The sequence below is a fragment of the Ictidomys tridecemlineatus genome, chromosome 5 (genome assembly GCF_052094955.1).
Source record: "Ictidomys tridecemlineatus isolate mIctTri1 chromosome 5, mIctTri1.hap1, whole genome shotgun sequence".
NCBI classification, from domain to species: Eukaryota; Metazoa; Chordata; class Mammalia; order Rodentia; family Sciuridae; genus Ictidomys; species Ictidomys tridecemlineatus.
In genome coordinates, this window is record NC_135481.1 from 163,405,179 (window position 1) to 163,423,566 (window position 18,388).

The 18,388-nt window shown below is 35.5% G+C and overlaps 1 protein-coding gene across 27 annotated transcripts in view; it reads left to right on the forward strand.

Annotated features, from left to right (window-relative positions):
• The window catches only part of Tasp1 (taspase 1), a 288,360-nt gene that overhangs the window by 239,498 nt on the left and 30,474 nt on the right, over nucleotides 1-18,388 (forward strand). For 14 of the 27 annotated variants that reach the window (XR_005728942.2, XR_013439542.1, XM_005320468.5 and 11 more), the window contains one exon: nucleotides 17,542-17,615. The exons of 3 other annotated variants lie outside the window; for them this stretch is intronic. Coding sequence is in view for 17 of the 24 variants with exons in the window: in XM_005320468.5 (XP_005320525.1) it covers nucleotides 17,542-17,615 (74 nt within the window). In the remaining 7 variants the exon portion in view is untranslated. Of the gene's footprint in view, nucleotides 1-665; nucleotides 1,598-1,622; nucleotides 5,737-17,541; nucleotides 17,616-18,388 lie in introns of those variants that run through there. 10 more of the 27 variants (XR_005728943.2, XR_013439541.1, XR_013439543.1 and 7 more) reach the window with 4 other exon arrangements.

The window sequence follows — 18,388 nt, forward strand, 5'->3', positions numbered from 1 at the left end:
GTGCCAGACCAAAATCTCCTTGGCTCAAGGCTGAATGAACTCACTAAATAGCTCAGGAGTGGCTTCCTGCAAGCATCTGTCATAAACTTCTGCCTATAAAAGAGGGCTATTTCAGACATGGAGATCAAGTGAGTTCTTAAGTGCTATATCCTATCAATTCTTTCAAATCAGGTCACAACTTAATTTACTGAAGATTTGAACTGTGATTTCTCATTGATTGCTTTTTCAAATTCTCATGAAAATATAACTTCATAAACTCATGGCTGCTTAATTCCCAATAATGTCCAGGATAAACCAAGAAGTTTTTCCCCCTATATATTCAAATAAAATAAAACAGTTCCCCAAATTTAAAACAATACCTGAATACTATATATTGTTTAATTTCTTTTTGTTTCAAGAATAGTACTATCAAAACAATCTCTAACTTTAGCTTTTTCAGTGTCTACATTCTTTTCTGAAAATCATAAAAAATGTTCTCATTATATCACAAAAGCAGTTTTAGTCAAACCCCATTGCCACTTGGAGTTTCCAGGAAGCCTGTACTGGGTGTCTCTTCTCAACCAAATATATCAATCACAAGAGCCCTAGTGAGCTGCTTCAAGGGTGATAAGACTCAAATACAGGACATTTTTGAAGTTTACCCTTTGTTTCCTCTTCATCCATAGGTGGTGACGATGCTGTGTACAAATGAAAAGCCACCTGGGTACATGCTTAGCAGTCAGCCCCACATTTGGTTCCTGACATTACTCCTTTCTAGGGATGTGACATTTAACTTGTTATTTGACATCCCTAAGTCTCCATTTTCTCATTTTAAATAGAGAGAGAGTGGAAAATATCAGATAGGAAGGAACTTTCAAGGTCCCTTGTGTGACCTTGTTACAGGTCTTTTATCTGTAAATTGTTTGCTATTTTTCCCTTCAAGAGGTAGAACTTAGTTTTATTTCCCTCCAGCATGACTTAACATTAGAGACTTGCTTCCAATGAATAAGAAGAAAACAGAAGTGATAGTATGTGACTTCTGAGACTAGGTCAAAAAAAGTCATTGTGGCTTCCTCCTTGCTCTTTCTGTTGGGACACCAATTGCCATATTGGGAGTATACTCAAGCAGCACTTTGGAGAGGTCCATGTACCAAAAAATTTTGATCTCCTTTCAACAGCCAGTGAGGCGCTTCAAGTAGCTCAGATTTGAATGAGCCTTAAGAGGACTACACAGCTAGACAACATCTTAACTGAAATATCATCAGAGATCCTGAGATAGAATCATCCAACAAAGTCACTACTAAATTCCTTTGCCGTTTTATTTTTATTTTTAAATTTTGTGGTTCTGATAATTGAACCCAATCCTGAATTCCTGATCTACAGAAACTATGGGATAATAAATGTTTGTTTTCTTACATCACTACATTTTGGGGTAATTTATTATGCATCAATAGATAACTAATAAGCCTTTAAACCCTCTCACCAACAAGTGGCCCTCTGGCTTATAAATGACTGCAATGACAAATGAGGATTCTCTCTGGAACTTGAGACAGTTCTTTCAGACTTAAGTTTCTATCAGCGGATCTTGGTTCTCTGGGATCCTCTGGGACAAATCTGATCAGTTCCTAATCACTCTTTTCTAGATCATCTCTTTAGCCTCCCCGTATCTAGGCTCCAGTACTTTATTTTTCATGTCACACCTGCAGAATTCCTCTAGAGTGTTCTTTCTACAACAAATCTCCAGTTGGTCAAAGAATCTTACCATGGTCTGCATACCGGGGGTGAACAGGAGAGAATTGACAACAGCGCTGAAGCAGAAAGGGAAGAAATAAAAACATGTCCAGGAGAGCCACACTAACTCAGGATTAGAAGACTAATGATCAAAACAAGAATGTCATAAGTATATGTAATTAATTTATTGTATGTGTAAGCTACATGTTGAATAAATTTATACATATGCTAAAATAAAACAAAACATGTATCTTTTACTGTTACTCCCTTACACTCTGCTTTATTATGTTTGTTTTTGATTGACACATAATTGTACATACTTACGTGGTACAATGTATTTTAGTTTACCTAGCCATTGTATAATATGCAAATCAAGATAATCTGCATATTTATCACCTTAAATTTGTATTATTTCTTTGTGGTGAAAACATTAAAACTCCTGTCTTCTATATTGAAATGTTCAATGCATTAATGTTAACCATATTTATCCTGCTGTGCAACAGAATATCAGAATTTATTCCAACTGTCTAATAGTTATATTTGTCCATTGACCAACCTCTCTATATCCCCCAACCTGTCCTGTCTTCTCCTTTCCCTCTTTTCCCCACTATTCTAGTCTCAGCTTCTATGAGATCAGGTCTTTAGATTCCACTTATCATATGCTCAACTTTTAATTTTTCTATAAGGATACACACACACACACACACAATACCCACTCCTGCTGGTCAGTTCTTTACAGGATAGATTGAAACTACCTATTTTGGTGGGAAAATCCCTTCCCACATCTGACCCCAGGATATGTTTTCAGTTATCATTTGCAACTAGTCCTTTTCCTTCCTTCATCTCCAATATTTCAAGTTCTAAACTCCAAATCACATCTTTCAAAGGATCATGTTATTTCCCCCACGAACTTGCAAATGTTGCATTTGCTGAGAATGCCCTTGCCCAATAAAATTCCCTCTTTAATACCTGGATCAAATGTAAATCTTCTTGGAATTTTCTGGAAGCCCTCCCCACCAGCAGATTTACACCTTCTTTGTGCTCTGTTAGCACTGTGCAGTGGACATCCCTTATAAACATCACAACCTCATCAAATATCAAAGTATTTGCCTCTCTTCCTAGGCCAGCAATTCTTAATGCTTTTTCTGAAACCAGTTGTTTGAGAAGATTAGATCACAGGTCTTAGAGCCCTAGTGACACACTGGGGTATAAGGATTTAAAATGTATTTCTAGGCATTAAAAAATTTCTCCTTTCAGGATGAAAAACCTCTACTATACAAATTAAAAAACACTGAAGGAATTAAAGAATACCAGAAGATGGAAAGACCTCTCATGTTCCTGGATAGGCAGAATTAATATTGTTAAAATGGTCATATTACCCCAAGTGATTTACATATTCAGTGCAATCCGCATCAAAATACCAATGCCATTCTTCACAGAACTAGAAAAAAAAGTCCTAAATTTATATCAAATAACAAAAGACCCAGAATAGCCAAAGCAGTACTGAATAAAAAGAGCAATGCTTTTAGTATCACAATGCCCAATTTCAAATCATACTACAGAGTCATAATAACAAAACCAGCATGGTACTGGCACAAAAACAGACATGTAGAGCAATAGAATAGAATAGAAGACACAGAAATAACCTCACCCAGTTACAGTTATCTGATTATTGACAGATGTGCCAAAAACATACATTAGGAAAAACGATAGCCTCTTCAAGCAGTGGTGCTGGGGAAACGGTTATCCATATGTAACAGATCCCTATCTCTCATCCTATACAAAAGTTGGATCAAAAACTCAGGAATTAGATCATAAACTTTGCAACTATTGGAAGAAAAAATAGAGGAAAATATATAGGTGTAGGCAAAGACTTCCTGAATAGACCTTATGTAACTCAGGAAATAAAAATCAACAAATGGGATGACATTAAATTAAAAAGCTTCTGTACAGTAAATGATTGATATACAGAATCTTTAAAGAACAAAAGTCTTCACTCTAACCTGCCTAATCCTCATATCTGTATCCTGTGTCACATCCAGCCTCACAGTTCCTATATTCAAGAACTGTCTATGCGAGGCAAGTGGCACACACCTGTAATCCTAGAAGCTCAGGAGGCTGAGGCAGGAGGATCCAGAGTTCAAAGTCAGCCTCAACAAAAGCGAGGTACAAAGCAACTCAGTGAGACCCTATCTCTAAATAAAATACAAATCACTGAGGATGTGGCTTAGTGATTTAGTACCCCTGAGTGGACCCGCCACCCCCCATGAAAGAACTGTGAATTCCTGCATACACTGCAATTTCTACTCAATGTCCTTGTTCCTGCTGTGAGGCTTCTCAGGAATTCCTTTCCTTCCCATCTTTATCTGGCTAACTGCTATGGCATCTTCAAGGTTTAGTTATTTTACCTAGCCTTTTCTTTAAAATGCCCCTATGAAAACAAAGTAAAAATAACACCCTCAGCTGTTCAGGGTGAACTAATACCACAGTCTGGGGACTGTCAAGAGAAAAAAAGCATTTGGGAGCTTTTTGCACTCAATCTGAGCAGTAGTCACCCTGTCCATCTGAAAGCAGGGAGGGCGACACATCTGACCTTTCCATATACCCAGTCCATAGGTGTACACTACTGGTCCTCTGAAGCTTTCCTTGAGATAATCAGGATACTTGCTAGTACTACCCTTTCTCATACAACCCTTGGGAAATTGCAAATCCTAAAAACAACAGAGAGGTTCAGGAGGCACGAGCAGTATTAGCAATAATTTGTGTCCTGGGAGGTGATGTTTCCACAGGTACATCTATAAGCAGGTGTGGGAAATAAGCACTTTGGATAAGAATTAAATATAAAGCTGTTCAGAGCAGATTATTTACAATATCAAGTAATTGGGAAAGTGAAGCCTAATGGTATAATATAATAATGTTTATAAATTATTATATATCCATAAGAGGTAACATATTTGATCACACAGCTTTTGGTCATGTTTTTGAATTTTTAAAGACTGTTGTCATAAAATGTCAGATTTGTAGCGATGATGAAGTAAAAGCAATGTATAAAAAAATCTCCACAATAAAAAACTCAATATCCCAATTAATAAATGGGCAAATGAACTGAACAGACTTCTCAAAAGGAAGTAATGATAAACAGTTCTGTGAAGAAATTGCCAATAATTATTTGAGGAAACATTCAACCTCCTTAGCCATCAAGGAAATGCAAGTCAAAACTACAATGAGATTCATCTCACTACAGTCAGAAAGGCAGTCATCAAGAATACAAACAGTATATGGTTTTAAAAAAATAAAGAATACAAACAGTAAATGCTGGTACAGTGGTGAGAATGCAGGGAAAAGGAACTCTTAAATTCTTAAACATTGTTGGTGGGAATGTAAATTAGTGTAGCCACTGTGAAAATCAGTATAGAGGTTCCTGAAAAAGTTAAAAACAGAACTGTCATATGATCCAGCTATACCATTTCTTGGTATTTATCCAAAAGAATTAAAAGTCAGCCTACTCATATTTTTTAATATTTATTTTTTTCAGTTGTAGTTGAACACAATACCTTTGTTTTATTTATTTATTTTTTTTATGTGGTTCTGAGAATCGAATCCAGGGCCTTGCACACTCTAGGCAAGCACTCTACCACTGAGCCACAACCCCAGCCAAGCATACCCATATTTTTACTGAAGCATAATTCACAATAGCCAAGTTATGAAATCAGCCTAGGTGTCTGTCAAGTGATGAATGAATTAAGAAAATGTGGTATATACACACAATGAAGTTTTAATTCTGCTTTAAAGAAGAGAGAAATTGGGCTGGGGATGTGGCTCAAGCAGTAGCGCGCTCGCCTGGTGTGCGTGCGGCCCAGGTTCGATCCTCTGCACCACATACAAAGATGTTGTGTCCGCCGAAAACTAAAATAAATAAATAAATATTTAAAAAAAAAAGAGAGAGAGAAATTATGTCATTTGCAAGAAAATGGGTGAAACTAGAGATCATAATGTTAAGTGAAATAAATCAGACTCAGAAAAGTATCCTGTGTTTTCTTTATATATGGAAGCTAGAGGGAAACAAACAAACAGGAAAAATTAAAAAGAAAAGATGCCATGAAAGTAGAAGGAAGATCTTATAGTAGAAGATTGAGTTGGGGAGGGAGATGGGTAGAGTGGAGGAAGTACTGGGGAGTGACATTGATCAAATTTGTTATTATGTAAGTACATATATGCCACAATGAAAAACACCATTTTGTGTAATTAATATGCACTAATTAAAAATAAAGAAAATTCCTCCTGATAATCATATTACCATATAGTAAGCCATTTGAGGACAGGGATTGTGGGGTTTCCAATAATTTGGGGGTAAATGAATTAAGTGCAAAATCAAGGTTTGTTATTATCTAGCGGAACATTTTTAAAAAGTCAACTACTCTCCCAGAAAGATGAAATGTTGCATAAAATATCCTCATTTGCTCTAAAAAACAAACATTATGGGTTGGGAATTTGGATAACGAATGTCTAGGAACAAGATTTGGAGACAGTTTAAATGGATTGCAGAAGACAGCCTCTTCAGACAGCCTTGTGTAAGGACAGTTTGGATGTGAACACTTTTGCAACACTTATCCTACCACCTCCCACTCCCCAGATCATGAGATGCTGACAATGCCCAGCCTACAAATCACAGATTTAACACAAAGCAAATGCTTGTCCCTGGATGCAGCAGCTGAAAAGAATTAATTTTCTCTCTGCTTTTAGGGGGGAAAAGCCAATATATTTTTACCTGCTAAAGTATAATTGCATGTGCTTTCCAGGCGGTCTACAGAAGTGCTTTATGGGAGCTGTTGTATATAGCAAGGTTAGGAAATGTGCAAATAAAGGCTCATCAAGCCTTTCAGTGAAAGCAGTCCGTTCTTTGCCATGTTAAGCTTGTGATTAGATACAGGTGATCAAAATATATGCAAATATGTGGCATAAACAACTATTCTTATTAAAGGGGTACATTTTTTCCTTTGTACCCTGTACACCATCGATTGATTGGAGTCTGGTTGACCCTATGAAGTTCAGAAGTTCCTGCTGTGGAGTGGTTAGTAGGAAGCAGTGAGTATTAGGGCCAATTGGAAACAGACTGTATATATTAGGAAACTCTTAAGCAATCCAGGATAGACGTATATGGGCTTCTAGGAGTAAAAAAGTTTGTGCGTTTCAACCCTATGTTGAAATCCCACATTCTAAACAGATTTTAGGCCCACAGTTTATGCAGAGTCTGACTATCTGATGAGCACACATGCTATTACTTTGCCATTAACTTAATCCCACCTGATTCAGAGAATAACTTTAGGTTCTTTTCATTCTGGGAATATGTTTATGGTGCTGATAATGAAGTTTTGTGTATGATACTGCTTCCATCTGTCCAGCTACCACTTTTCCCCTTGTCTTTTTTATTTCATCTTTTACTATGGAATGTTTCATATATTTTTAAAAGAAGGGCATCATAAATTTGTAAGTTATAAAGGGTAATAATAAAATGAACACCTGTGGGCCTGCCAATAGCCTAAAAATTGCCCATCATTCTTATCTTTGAAGCCCATGTGTGGGCTTCTTTGATCTTCCTACTTTGTTTCCCCCATTTTTTATTTTGTGTTTACCCCTTGGTTTTTTAAATATTTTTTTTTTTTTTAGAAAGAGTGAGAGAGGAAGAGAGACAGAGAGAGAGAGAGAGAGAGAGAATTTTAATATTTATTTTTTATAGTTATCGGCGGACACAACATCTTTGTTTGCATGTGGTGCTGAGGATCGAACCTGGGCCGCACGCATGCCAGGCGAGCGTGCTACCACTTGAGCCACATCCCCAGCCCCGACCCCTTGGTTTTTCTTAAAGCCTTTTCACTTCTCTTCATCTCCTCAAAAACTGTCATTTTTGTTGCTTGATTTTGAACTTTATATAAATGATATGTAATTTATTCTATGAGAATTTTTGCTTTTTCTTACATAATTACCTGGAAGGATAATGAATTCGTTTATCATTTTAGGCCTGATGTTATCAAATGAAACTGTTCTATTTTTTTGCCAACTAGAACTTAAATATGGTGTCCACCCCTCTCTGAGCTTTCTTAGAATAGGCAAAAAATTTTTTTATTCAATACTTTTGTTTTTATTGTTGTTGCTGGTACCAAAACATGCTGTGGTTTAAAAATAAAAAATGTGAGATTGAATTGATGCTTCCTGAAACATTAAAAAAAATAAAAGGTCACTTTACTGTAAGTTAAAATCCCAACTGCCTTTTGGTTTTACTGGCATTAAAAATTTGGCGAGCCCATATAAACACATGTACTTCAAAAGAGCTTCATTCTCAAGGCACCAGCAATATCACTTCTTTCCATTACATGGGGCACGCCACTGTGAGCACTTATGACTAGGCATTTCTGCAAAGCTTTCGTGAGCAAAAAACTAGTCGTCAAAGAGAAGGCAAATTAGCTTTTAGGCTAGTAGGGAGAAAGAGGCCTTGTGGATGTTTGTCTTATGTTGATAATTTATCTGAAAAATTGGATTAAAACTTTGTTCTATGTGAGGGTCCAATGATCATAGGAAGCTCGTTTGTTTATTGCCTGCTTTGGAATTGACACATCTTCACTGCAGCTCTAACAGATAAGCTGGCATTTTAATTCTTACTTAAGGGTCAGATAGAAAGAAATAAATTAGATGCCAGATGAATAAGGCAGATATGACATTTAAACTTGACAATGATGGAGAGTAGCATTAATCTGTTGAGGTAGTTCTGTAAGACTGTTATTTTCAGAGTAGCTTTTGTTTTTAAAATACAAAGATATTGATTACAAGTAGCTATCATCTGCTTTATATATTCCTTCAAATATAATTAAAATGCTTTTCAAAAATTAGGGATAGATTTTCATTTGCAATTTTCTTTTCCATCATAAGAAGTAGAGTTCTATCTATATTTAACCAGAAGTTTTGGGGTTTTTGTTTTTTGGCTATGAAATTTTCTATCTGAAATATAAAGATTTTAAAATAGCTTTGTAGTAGTAATTAAGTAATTCTTATGGTAGTTCTTCTAAAACCTCAGGAAAGCATTTTGGCAATTTTTTAAGTCAATTTTCATCTATTTAGAGGGTAATAGAGATCACTGTGGTATAAAATAAAGACTAAAACATTGTTGAATGAATAAAATTGTGTTTCAGTAAAAGTCATTTTACTGTTTTCTGTTCACCAGAGAACTTGTGAGTCACAGCCTGTGGCCCCCTATTTCCGGCAGTTTCTAATACAATAAGATGATAAAACAGGAAGAGAACTAAAAATGTCCTTTAGGGCTTATATTACTATTTGATTCACATCCCTGTCATTTCAACTAGCATCCTTATTTATTCTTGAACAAACCTGAATGAGCCTTGGAAAGCGAGAATGATTATTTTCTTGGCTTAGTGTAACTGGGATTCTATAGAACTCAATCCCCATTGCTCCCTAGACAGTTCAGTGGTGAAAGTTTTTCAGGGAAGTGTGCCAACTCAGTTACTTCATGACCATATGGGACATGCATTGTATGAATCTTAAGGATTCCATGTCAGAATAGTAAAGCATTTTTGTACCTTAAAAAAAAAAGATGAACTCTCTATTGGGTTATAAAGAAACTTACAACCAGGGAGTGAAATCTACAGAGATAAGAGAAGTCTGTTCTGTTTACAGTTCCTCATTCTTCCCGTTTAAATTTTTTTTCTTTATTCATTAAGGAGTAACTTAAACACTGTGCAAAATGTCCTAGGGTATGCCATTAGACCTAAGGCTAAGGAGCGGTGGTTGACTTGGCAACTGCCCAGCCCAAGAAGGTTCTGATTTTAGAGTTCTATTTTCCTTGCAAGAAAGTCTGGGATGTGAAGCCAAGCAGAGAGGTTTTAAATGGGTGCGGGAGCCAGTGCAGCTGGGGATTGTTAACAATTGTAGGACATTTTTTTTTTTTTAAACCAGTGGCTGAGAGCTTCTTTCTGGTTAGAAAAGATAATTCATTTGGATAGAAAAAACTTGCTTGCAACCTGGTAAGGAAACTTTTATTTTGTTTAATTTGAACAGGATGTCATTGTGGGTGATATTGAAGGAGAAAGAAGTATCGTGAGAGAAGCATTATGCAAGGGGTAGCTTGTTGCTCTAATATTAACCAGTGAGGTGGTCATTTAAATGCCACTAGGAGGCAAAGTACTGTAATTGAGCTTAGGGCAGCCTCATATAGCAGAGTACCATTAAGACTGAAATAAAGCCACACTTGAGCATTATATTCAATAGTTAAGTTGCTTGCTCCAAAGCACTGGAAAGACTGGCTTCTAAGATTATATACAGATTCATTCTGAATGTCCTTGTAATGCCATTATCCTATTATTATTAAGGAACACATGTATGCCTCATCTCTACCAAAACCGTTCTCTGGCACTGGCACAAAATCATGATGTGGACCTTTTTTCATATCATTCTTTGTATGACATAATGGTGAAAAGTCACTTGGTGGAGAAGAATCCTGCCAAATCCCTATGTCCATTTTTCACATATTAAGTATACTCAGGAACTTACTGTAACATGTTCTTAATGTGGGGTCTTTTTATGTGTGGGTTTTTCTAGTAGACTCACCAATCTAAGGACTTTGGCCTTAAAAACAGTGATCCTTTTTGAATCAGGAGTTGAGGTTGTAAATAGTCACTGGCTGTTATCAAAGAAAATAATCATTAGTGAAAGGCTGGGAGCTTCTCTAAATGGAAATAAACTTGAGCCTGATCACACCAAAGACCATATAGCTAGAACTTCCACAGGCCCAGACATACCACTCCAGGCCACTCATTTGCCCTGTGAGTTGTGTGAGTTCACAGTCTCTCTCCTTCATGCAACAATTGCATGGAGAAGAATGCTGGTACTATCAAGTTGCATTTCCCAGATTCAATTAGAGTCCGTTTTTAATATTCTGTGGGACAATATAATCTCCCAATCGGGAAATTAACCTAGATGTCTAAATATCATTAATGTTAAGAAATGCTACTCTTTTATTGACATATTGATTTCTGTCTATGTAACTGTAGTTTAACAACTACATTTGCTGCATTTTAATTATAAACCAGGAATTTACTAATAATGGAACAGTTTTGACAGAGGTAAACTTTACCTTTGAGACAAATAAATGTTTGTTACTTATTTTAAAAAATGTAGGATTTTGGCTTTTTTTCCTTCTTTTTCTAATGGAAAAGCAGTTTGGGGAAGTTGCCTGATAAATTTTTTTTTGTTTTATTTTGATTGCTCTTTGAACATAATAGATTTTGTCCTAAATATGTGTACTTAGTATGAATAAATAGGGATTTATTAATGTACCCTCATAGGATTTGATTATCTTTTTATATAATTATGAGACAAGAAACATTTTGAAAACATTTGATGAACTTCACATTATGATAAAACATCTTATGAAAGACAATTAAAAGTATATGGGAGGGCTGGAGTTGTGGCTCAGTGATAGAGCACTTTGCTTTGTGTGTGAGGCTCTGGGTTTGATTCTCACCACCACATAATGATAAATAAATAAAATAAAGGTCCATCGACAACTAAATATATGTATAAAAAAGTATACTGGAATAGGCTGGGGTTATAGTTCAGTGTTAGAGAGCTTGCCTAGCACATGTGAGCCACTGGGTTAGATCCTCAGTACTACACAAAAATAAATAAAATAAAGGCATAAAAATGTATATGGGAACATCTTATTAAATCAAATTTCAGTAGTTCAATCATGGTAAACAAAATAAGCCAGACTCAAAAGTCAAAGGATGGATGTTCTCTTTCATATGTGAAAGCTAGAGAAAGAAAAGATTAAAAAGAAATCTCATGAAAATAGTAGGGAGACCAGTAGTGTAGAGAGGAAGGAGATGAGGGGGAGGTAGAAGAGGCTAAGGGCAGTGGGTAACTAGTGAATGAAATTGACAAAATTATCTTTTGTGCACATATGAATATGTCGCATGAATTCCACTAACATGCATAATTATTATGCACCAATAATTTTTTTTAATTTAGTACTTCATATTGTCTTAATCTAAACTGAGAGGAAATTAATTCTTTATAGATAATGTAGACGAACAGGATAATCAAAATTCCTAGGAGCATTTTTTAAAAAGGAAGATAAATAAAAATGGGACAAAATTCTGAAGTTTTAGAAGGGATGTATGGTGAAAGATGGGTTGACCTCTGCATAAGCCTCTTAGTTAACCATTTTGCAGTAGCAATCACTGTTGCTAGTTTCTAAAATATTTATGCACAGAGACTGTGTGGATTTACTATCATGTTCATATATGTTTCTTTTTAATTTTTTTTCACAAATTGGCAGTGTCATCTCTATAGATTATTTTCTACCTTACCTTTTTTCCAGCCAAACTATCTTGTAGATTATTGTTTTTTGAAACTGATTATGTCACATTAATGAGTTCTAAAGTCAATTTAGTGAGTCAGAAGCAGAATATCTTAAGTACAAGTTGCCTATTAAGAACCCAGTAGACTGAGTACACTGCAAGTAAAAAGGCTAGTTTGTAAAATTTCAGTTATAAATCAATGTGTATCTTAAGTGCCAACGTGTAGTTTTTTAATATCATTTTATTTTGGTTTTGGAATTTTATTTTGGTTTTGTTTCATAGTCAAAACATTTGAAAAAAAGTATATCAGTGATTTTATATCACCCACATAGAACTTCATTTTTATTGTTGCATAGTAAATATTCCATTGTATAGGTTATCATAGCTATTCCTATACCCATTTTTTTGTAGTTGTAGATAGACAATATGGCTTTATTTTGTTTATTTTTATGTGGTGATAAGGATTGAACCAAGTGCCTCACACATGCTAGGCAAGTGCTCTGCCCCTGGACTATATAGCTCTAGCCCACCACATTTTCTTTATTCATTCATCTGTCAAAGGTTGGTTCTAAAGCTTGGCTATTGTGAATTGTGCTGCTATAAACACTGATGTGACTGTATCCCTATAGTATGCTGATTTTAGATCTTTTGGATATATAACAAGGGGTTGGGTAGCTGGGTCATATGGTGGTTTCATTCCCAGTTTTTGGAAGAATCTCCATATTGCTTTCCTGAGTGATTGCACTGATTTTCATTACCATCGACAATATATGACTGTCCTGTTGTCTCCACATCCTCACCAATGCTTATTATTTGTTTTCTTGATAATTGCCATTGTGACTGGAGTGAGATGAAATCTCAATGTAGTTTTGATTTGCATTTCCCTAATTGCCAGAGATATTGAACATTTTTTTCATTTATTTGTTGGTCATTTGTATTTTTTCTCTTGAGAAGGTGTCTGTTTAATTCTTCTGCCCATTTATTAATTATTTGTGGCATTGGGGGTTGATGTTAAGTTTTTTGAGTTCTTTCTTTATTCTGGGCATTAAAAGCAAGTGACAAAAATCTTCTTCTCTGTTGGATTTGTCTTCACACTATTAATCATTTCCTTTGTTTGGCAGGTTTTTAAATTGATGCCATCCCACTTAATTGATTTTTGGTTTTCTTTTTTGCACATTAGGAATCTTGTTAAGGAAGTTGGTAAATATGGTTCCTATACCAACTTCCTTATTGGAGTGTTGGGCCTACATTTTCTCTTAGCAGTTGCAGAGTTTCTGGTCTAATTCCTAGGTCTTTTGGTCCACTTTGAGTTGACTTTTATACAGGGCAAGAGACAGGGGTCAAGTTTCATTTCTCTACAAATGGATTTCCAGTTTTCCCGGTACCATTTGTTGAAAAGGTTATCTTTTCTCCAACATATGTTTGGCAACTTTGTCTAGTATCAGGTAACTGTATTTAAGTAGGTTTGTCTCTGTGTCTTCTATTGTATTCCATTGCTCTTCATGACTGTTTTGGTGCCAGTACCATCCTGTTTTGCTTACTATAGCCCTTTAGTATAATTTGAGGCCCAATATTATGATGCCTATAGCATTGTTCTTTTTACTCAGGATTTCTTTAACTATTCTGGGTCTCTTATTTTTCCATATGAATTTTACTGCTACTTTTTCTAGTTCTGTGAAGAATATCATTCGTATTTTATAGGGACTGTATTGAATCTGTATACTGCTTTTGGTATTATGTCCATTTTGATTATATTAATTCTGCCAGTCTAAGAACATTGGGAGGTCTTTCCATTCTCTAAGGTCTTCTTCAGTCTCTTTCTTTAGTGTTCTGTAGTTTTCATTTTAGAAGTCCTCTACCTCCTTCATTAGATTAATTTCAAAGTATTTTATTTTATTTTTTGAGGTTATTGTGAATAGGACAGTTTTCCTAATTTCTTTTTCACCAGGTTTATTATTGGAGTATAAGAAAGCAATTGATTAATATATGTTGATTCTGTGTCCTGCTTCTTTACTAAATATGTTTATTAGCTCTGGAAGTCTTTTGGTGGAGTTTTGGGGTCTTTTAGGATCATGTTATTTGCAGATAGTTTTCATATTTCTATCTCTTTAATTTCTTTCTCTTGCCTGATTGCTTTGTATAGAGTTTCAAGGACTATCTTGAATAGGTGAGAGTGAACATTCCTTTCTTGTTCCTGCTTTTAGAAGAAATGTTTTCAGTTTTTCTCCATTCAGTATGATGTTGGCCTTGGATTTGTCACAAATAGCCTTTACAACGTTGTAGTAAGTTCTTTCTATCCTTAGTTTCTCTAGTGTTTTAAACATGAGTGGGTGTTGAACTTTTTAAAATGCTTTTTCTGCATCTATTGAGATAATCATGTGATTCTTGTCCTTAGCTCTATTTATGTGGTGAATTACATTTATTGATCTGCGTATGTGGAACCAGCCTTGCATCCTTGTAACTAAATCCACTTGATCATGGTACACTATATTTATAATATATTTTTGTATGTGATTTGCCTATATTTTATTAAGATTTTTTGCAACTATGTTCATCAAGGATACTAGCCTGAAGTTTTCTTTCCTTGATATGTATCTGTCTGATTTTGTTATCAGGGTGACACTGGCTTCATAGAATGAATTTGGCAGTGTTCCTTCCTTTTCTATTACTTGGAATAATTTGAGGAGGATTTGTATTAGTTTTTCTTTAAAGGTCTGGTAAAATTTAGCTGAGAATCCATCCAGTCCTGGGCTTTACTTGGTTGGAAGGCTTTTGATAGCTGCTACAATTTCATTGCTTGATTAAAAAAAAAAATCTAGTCTTTTTATCCTCTGCTTTCATTATTTTATTGACTACATTTCCAGGCATTTTTTGTTTGTTTCTTTTTGTCTACCTCTTGAGCAGTCTTCACCTTAATGTTTGCAACAAAATAAGAAATTATAATTTTAGAAATGCCTTAATATTGTATTTGAATACAGTTCGTTATTACTACTCTATGAGGAGCTTCAGTTAAGACTTGAGTGCCTTTACTCTATTAGGCAATTTAAAATATCCCAGACCTTGCTCTGGACTTTAAGATTTTTGAAGTTCAAAGCAGATGTGTGTGGAAGAAAAACATCTGGTGAGGAGAACTTGCTTCATTGCGTGATGCTGTTTTCCTGCACTCCTCTGACGAGCGTCTGTTGAGCACATTGGCAGGTTTGATAATTAATTAATGATGAGGGAATGAACCATCTATCTGAGGAACTCAGTTTTGCCTCACACTGCTTCTTTCTTCCCCACATGTCTGGCAAAGCCTTCAGAGTCTAGGACTGCTAATCCCACAGTTGTGTCTCAACTCAAACACTTGTCTTAGGCATAATTAGCTCAGAAATAAACAGATGGATGGCCTGGGACAGAGAGGGCTTAGTGTTGAGCAATTTAGTTTTATTATCAGTAACTTCAGAAATTTTTGTTGGAAAGTACATCAAAACTTTAAAAATTTAGTATTTTGAAAGAATATACTTGAAGTTCACAATTTCATGTGGATTTCTGTGTTTGAATTTTTCTTTTTGTAACATTTTATTTAAATATAATTTCTTACTTACATTTAAGTTGCAAGAATAGAACAGAAGGCACCCATGATTTTTTTCCCCAGATTTACCTAACATTCTCATTTCTCCCCATTCATTCCCTTTTTCCCTTCCTCTATACACACACACACACACACACACACACACACACACACACACACACACACATGCACACACACACACACACATACAGAGGTGAGGGGAGGGAGAGGGAGCAGGGTAGGGAGGTAGGGAGAAAGAGAGAAAGAAGAAGACAGTCATTTTTTTTCCTTAATTATTTCAGAGTGAAATGGCAATTTTGACTCCTTTATTCCTAATGCTTCAGTGTGTATTTCTTAAGGCCATTCTTCTAGATAATCACAATGCACATATCAAAATCATAACATTTAATATTGATTGATTCCACACTACTATCTAGCCATTTCAAATGCCAGCCATGTTCTCAAAAATGTCCATTCTAATATCTGCTACATTACACTGGTCCAGGATATAATCCATTACTGCATTTTGCATTTAGTGTCATGTTGTCTTTAAACTAGGGCAGCTTCTCATCCTCCTTTGTATTTTTTGATTTTGACAATTTTGAGGAGTTAAAACAAGATATTGAGTAGAGTGTTGCTAGATCAGGTTATTGGATGTTTCCTCATTCAAATTCTGGTTCTGTGTTTTTGGCAGAACACCATGTGTCTCAATGTGTCTTTTCTAAAGGCACATTTGTGCCTTAATTGGCCAAATTAGCTTTGATCATTTGGTTAAGTTGGAACCCACTGGTTTTTTCACAGTGAATTTACAGTTTGCCACTTTATATTTAATATGAATTTTGTGAAGAGATTTTTTGGTGTAAATAACCTCTCCCTCTTCAAATCTTTACTCACTAGTTTTAGCAACCATGATGATTTTTCTAACTCTGTTATTTCTTCTGTATTTATTTATTAGTTGGCTTTCTTCTGCCAGGAAGAGCTTATCTTTGCCATTTTTTCATTTATTTGCTTGGACCAGTATGGGCTCTTTGGTTCTTATTTTGAACAGTGATTATAATACATTATTCTCTTTCTTTTTTTAATTTAAAAACATTTTTTGGTAGTAGGGATTGAGCCCAGTGGCACTTTACCACTGAGCTACATCCCCAGACCTTTCTAATTTTTATTTTGAGACAGGTTCTTGCTAAATTGCTGAAGCTGGCCTAGAATGTGTGATCCTGCCTCAGCTTCCAAAGTTGCTGGGATTACAGGCGTGTGCCACTACACCTGGTTCACATTTATTTTCATAGACATAGATTTGGCCGGTGGGAGCCCTTTAAGCTGACCCTTGTTTCTTTTTGAAGAGTCTCTTTCATTCTTTGAGGATTTTTTTACTTTCTACAACAAGATGGTTAAAATTCATTTTACATTTTCTCTGTCCCAGCTCTAGAAACAGCCTTTCTCCAGGAATCCTGGTTTCTTTTCCTACAGAATGATATTAGAAACCTAGACCTGGTGTGTGTGTGTGTGTGTGTGTGTGTGTGTGTGTGTGTGTGTGTGTGTATGTGTGTGTGTGTGTGTGTGTTTGTTTTAAAAGAATCTATGCTATGGAATATTACATTTACTAAATCATTGTGTATAGTATATATGAGTGTATATATGTTTAATGTTATGTTTCAAACAGAAGAGCATTTATTTTACATGTAATAATCATAATTTTTGACAAGAAAAAATACATTTTTCATTTCACATAAATGGCATTACACAGTTTTGAGCACTAAATCATCTTGACATTTATGAAGGAGCAAATGGAAAGTGGGGAACTGAGTGTGTTAAATATAAAGCTATCTTTAACTGTTCTATTAAAAAGCAAAGATTTATTTTCCATCTGTGATCTGAATGTGCCTATTTGTGGTCTCTTTCACACAGTGGAATTTCTGTGGAGCCACACAACAGAGAGCATGTGTGTTGGATATATGTCAGCCCAGGATGGGAAAGCCAAGGTAAGGGGGAAAAACTGGGCCACAACCTGAAAGCCTGATAGCTACTGTATAAACCTTTAACCAGTTAAGTTGATATAGATGAATTTTTTTTCACCTCTTGTGGGCACTAGCTCTGTGAACTTTATAGAAAGCATATTAAGATCACTTAATATTCAAAAGAAAAACAGCAGATCTTTTTTACTTTCAGTAATGGAGAAAGGGGGATTAAAAAAACCCTGTCTTTTTCCACTTTGCTCCTCTTTGCCCATTGTGAATAGTTGGCAAAGAGGAAACTGGGAATTAGGAAAAGAAAATAAAAAATAAAACTGATGAACTGACATAGATGGATGATTCTGCAGAGTGTTGGAATAGATAAAGGAAACTGGGGCAATGTAAGATTAGCTCCTGGAAAGCCTCTCTGTATGTTGATAGCAGAGGTGACTGACATGCTTCCAATTACCACATAGCTTATGCTCTGGTGTCTTCAGGGATGACCTGGAATGGTTTCTTTGTGTGAAGTCAAAGGGCTTTGCCTCTGTGCACCATATGCCTCAGAGAGTCGTAACAATTACATAGGTGTCCATGTATCAATTCTTGAGTTGCTTGGCTTCTCTGGACTCAAGATGGTTGAGCCTGTGAGTAAAATACATAATTTGTGGAATTTATTTTATATCGGTTTCATATTCTTCTTGTAAATAACATTTTTAGAAACAGCTGTGACACATGCCATTTACTTGACATTAAAATGCCTCAGTTGCAAAACTATGAAGTCAGGCAGCCTCTTTTTAAAAGAT